Source organism: Acyrthosiphon pisum, chromosome A2 (genome assembly GCF_005508785.2).
Source record: "Acyrthosiphon pisum isolate AL4f chromosome A2, pea_aphid_22Mar2018_4r6ur, whole genome shotgun sequence".
Taxonomy (NCBI): domain Eukaryota; kingdom Metazoa; phylum Arthropoda; class Insecta; order Hemiptera; family Aphididae; genus Acyrthosiphon; species Acyrthosiphon pisum.
The window spans coordinates 37,082,675-37,086,797 of NC_042495.1; the positions used below are offsets into that span (position 1 = coordinate 37,082,675).

At 27.8% G+C, this 4,123-nt stretch overlaps 1 protein-coding gene across 1 annotated transcript; it reads left to right on the top strand.

Moving 5' to 3' along the window:
• Positions 1-1,402: 1,402 nt before the first annotated feature.
• LOC107883228 lies at positions 1,403-3,807 on the top strand. The gene is made up of 4 exons (XM_029489930.1): positions 1,403-1,859; positions 1,929-2,815; positions 2,956-3,222; positions 3,536-3,807. The coding sequence occupies exons 2-4, from the start codon at positions 2,740-2,742 to the stop codon at positions 3,805-3,807; spliced, it is 615 nt and encodes a 204-aa protein (XP_029345790.1). The 5' UTR covers positions 1,403-1,859; positions 1,929-2,739.
• Positions 3,808-4,123: the final 316 nt, after the last annotated feature.

Below are 4,123 nucleotides of genomic sequence, written 5' to 3' on the forward strand. Positions count from 1 at the left end.
TTATTTTATACTACATAATTATTTGCTACCTTTAAGTTACCTATTATCTATTCTTTATTTGTTTTACAGTGCTGCACTGCTGCTATCCACCCATTCCAATATTTTGAGCATGTTTTGCATGAAGATGATGTATTTGAATCGTCTGCTTCTGAAGCTAATGTATCTCCGAAGACATCATTTGAAGTACCAGATAAGTATGTACTATATTATACATATTGTATTATATATAGTGATGCAACTAGGGCTAAAATGTTAGCATGGGACTGTAGTCCTGATATTCCATGAAAAGTAACCCGCCGGCTGATGTGCCACACCCCCCTCATAATATTAATTTAAAATTATAATAAAAATCATACAAAAAAAAAATATATATATTTATTTACTTATTTTAAGTTTTATTTTTTACAATAATAATATACTAAATATTAATAATGTGGTAATTACACAAATTAGCTTTTGAAAAATATTTGTTCAATCAATTTCATGTGGTTGTGAGTAATATTTTAGTTTAGGGATTATTTTTCCTCAGATCAGGGATTTTTAATATTGTTAAAATATAGTTATACCTATAAATTTTAAATTTAAAATTATATAATTATAATAGATAATAATTAATACAAAAATTAGTTTATTATTTTGTGCATAGAAATGTTGATACTGAACCATTACATATGACCAAGGCTGTAGCAAGAACCAGTAGTGCTCCTGGCAGCAAACCAAATTTGTGCCCCCCTCATCAAATTTTTTTTTAAAACGACTGGTTTTTATTTTTTTTTGTAAATTATCCTATTTGAATTGAGACTGCCACTCGATAAATTTGCGCGTTCGTACAATTGTACCCCTGGAAAATGCCCTCTTGCCAGTGCCTAGCTACAGCCCTGCTTATGCAAGTGCCAGTGGCGAACCCGGGGGATGGACTCCGGGTCTGGACCCTCCCCCCCTTGGCTTATGTCATAGTTTTATTTTATTTTTAAAAGTTTCCCTGAAATGTGCATTGAAACTTATTGATTAGATTGATTATTACTTATGAGATTACTATGAGAAAATATGGCTATACCATAATTTAATTGGCATAATAATAATAAAATTGACATACATTGTAAATATAAATTAAAAAAGGTGGGCAAGTGGGTAACGCTCTAATGTACAGTAGATTACAAGTGGGTCACTATAATGGATTTCCCATCAAACAAGATACTCTTAAAGAAAATTAAAGCAGTTTTACTGCCCCAAACCATAATGACAAACACAAAAATTAAGAAAATTTTTAAAAAAAAAACACATCATTGTAAAATCAATACATTCTTCGATTCGCTCAGGATCTAAAATAATTATGGTTTTTTTTTCTACTGGCCTCAAACCCGGCAAATTGTGTTTATTAAGATATAAAATGTATGTGTATACTCAGGAAAATAATATAAAAACAGTAGTTAAATAAATTTTTTTTGGACCTCCCCTTGAATAAATCCTGGTTGTGCCACTGACAAGTACACAGTATAAGATACCATTCATTATTAGCAGTATACCATCCAAGAAGACTTATACAAATTTCAGTGATTTGATAATATCGAACGTGGAAAGTCATGAGCTTAATACTTGTGAGAATGTTTAAAGAAATCCCTAAGTTAAACATTTTAATAGTGATTAACACACACAAAATATCATTAAAACCTATAAAAAATGCTCTAAAAAAGTTATTCAAACACAAAAAATAATAATAAATGTGTCATATTAAAATTTATTTTTATATTTAGATGTGTAGGCAATGTAGTGTCTACTATAGAACCTACAATAATATCCACTGTAACTGAAGGACTATCAACTACAAACATAGACAGTTATACTAGTCATACTAATAGGTAACTATAATTTAAATAATTGTGATTTTGGCTTGTATATTTAAGTAATGATTTTTTATAATTTCTTAGTACAACTTCTGAAAACTTGTTTAAAGGACGACGAGTAGTAGACGTGTATCATATTTTCAATCAGATTCAAAATATTGTCCACATAAATAATATTGGTTGTTCGTTTTTAGATATGACTTTGATAAATGAAAAACAGTTTGGATTTAGAACAGTGTTTAATTTTATTTGTAAAATGTGTAAAGTAATATCATACATAGAATCGGAAAAACAAAAACCCGATACATATATGCCAATCAATCAATCAGCAGTAAGCGGCACTATTGCTATTGGTATTGGCTATAGTCAATTATCAGAATTGTGTGCAACAATGGATATTCCATGTATGTCTTCAAATACATTTATATCGGTTCAAGAAGATTTTAGTCAACAAATTCATACAATTTTTGAAAGAGAAATGCAAATTGCTGGTGAGGAAGAGAGACGGTTAGCCATAGAGTCTGGTTAAATTAATACAGATGGTACGCCAATGTGTACTGTAGTGGTTGACGGGCAATTGTCAAAAAGAAGCTATAAGACTAATTATGATGCATTGTCTGGCGTAGTAAGTTCTATAATGAACTTTTATTAAGTTTTTCATCAAATATTTATAGATACCTACTATAGCATTTTCTATCCATGATAATATAATAAAACTATGACCTGATCTAATTTGTAATTTTTATAGGCAACTATTATTGGGTATAAATCAAAAAAAATTTTGTTTATCGGAATTCGTTATCGGTATTGTGCCATTTGCCAAAGAACGAAAAATAAAGGTACACCCAAATCTGATCATACTTGTTTTTTAAACTGGTCAAAAAGAACTACAAGTATGGAAGCAGATTCAATTGCAGAAGGTTTTAAACGAAGTATGGAATTACATGGATTGAAATACAATAAACTAATAGGTATATTTATAGAAATATATATAAAAATAATTTACACATAATATTATATAATACATACTATAATATATGTATTATATTATAGGCACAAGTGATATTTTATTTATGTTTAATATTTTATTTTTATTAATATCTTATTAAAGGTGATGGTGATTCTAGTGTGACAAAAAGGCTCTCTGAAATTATGCCTTATGGTCCTAAATTTCATATTAAAAAAATAGAATGCCGTAATCATTTGTTACGAAATTACGTAACAAAATTATCATTAGTAACCAAAAACATCAAATATCCTTACCTGAATTTAAGAAAACATATCCAAAGTAATATAATGAGATTCAGAACTGCAATTGTTAAATCAATTGAATATCGTAGCAAATTAATCAACCAATCTGACGATGATAAACGTTTAGGTATATTGAACTTTTTTTATAGTTTATACTATAATAATATAGTATATAGAGATTAACTTGCATGAACATTTTCGAAAAATTATTTTTTTGAAAATAAAAACAAATACTTGTAGGAAAAAAACAATATGTAATTTTATATTAATATAAATACATTTCTAGGTATAAATTTTACAATTTTTAGAATTTTGAAATAGTATAACTGTCTGTGGCCCATTGTTTAGTTTATATCTATATTGTTTGCCATGCAATTTGATCTCTAATAATACTATTAATGAATATAATTAAATACAAATTATTTTATTAACAAGTGTAGGTTTGCGTAAGGATATTTTGAACAGTGTTCACCATATTTTGGGTTCCCATGTTCGATGTGAAAAGTATTTCTGCAATGGGCCCAAATTAAACGAGCACAACTTTACTGATGACGCAGAAAAATCTAAAGTTATTGACGAAATTACGCAGTTAGCTAATCGATTAGTAACTCATGCCGACAGTTTATTAATGAATGTGGATAACAATGTTTGTGAGCAATTTAATAATATAATAAACAAGCATTTATCTGGTAAACCAATGGAAATGTTTTGAATATACATGTATATATAATTATTATAACTAATACATTTATAGAGATAAATATAAACATTATGACTCCGGATTAACATATCAATTTTTCTCAACGACAATCATACAACACTATAGTTTAAACTGCTATTGTATCTTATTATACGTCAGGGCAGTTTCTTAGAAAATTACACAAAAATGTATTTAATGAAATAAGTCCAGGTAAAATAGTCATAATTTACATGTCAGTAAAAAATAATTAATAATTAATATAATATTTTCCTTCTGTAGGAGATATTGGAAAAAAAAATTTGAAAACAAAACTAATGAAAAGTGAAAA

Bases quoted from the DNA above. Each gene is read 5' to 3' on its own strand.
- LOC107883228 (XM_029489930.1), top strand. From the start codon at position 2,740: ATGGAAGCAGATTCAATTGCAGAAGGTTTTAAACGAAGTATGGAATTA. The intron at 2,816-2,955 runs GTATATTTATAG...ATCTTATTAAAG, and splicing joins GAAATACAATAAACTAATAG to GTGATGGTGATTCTAGTGTG. The intron at 3,223-3,535 runs GTATATTGAACT...TAACAAGTGTAG, and splicing joins TGACGATGATAAACGTTTAG to GTTTGCGTAAGGATATTTTG.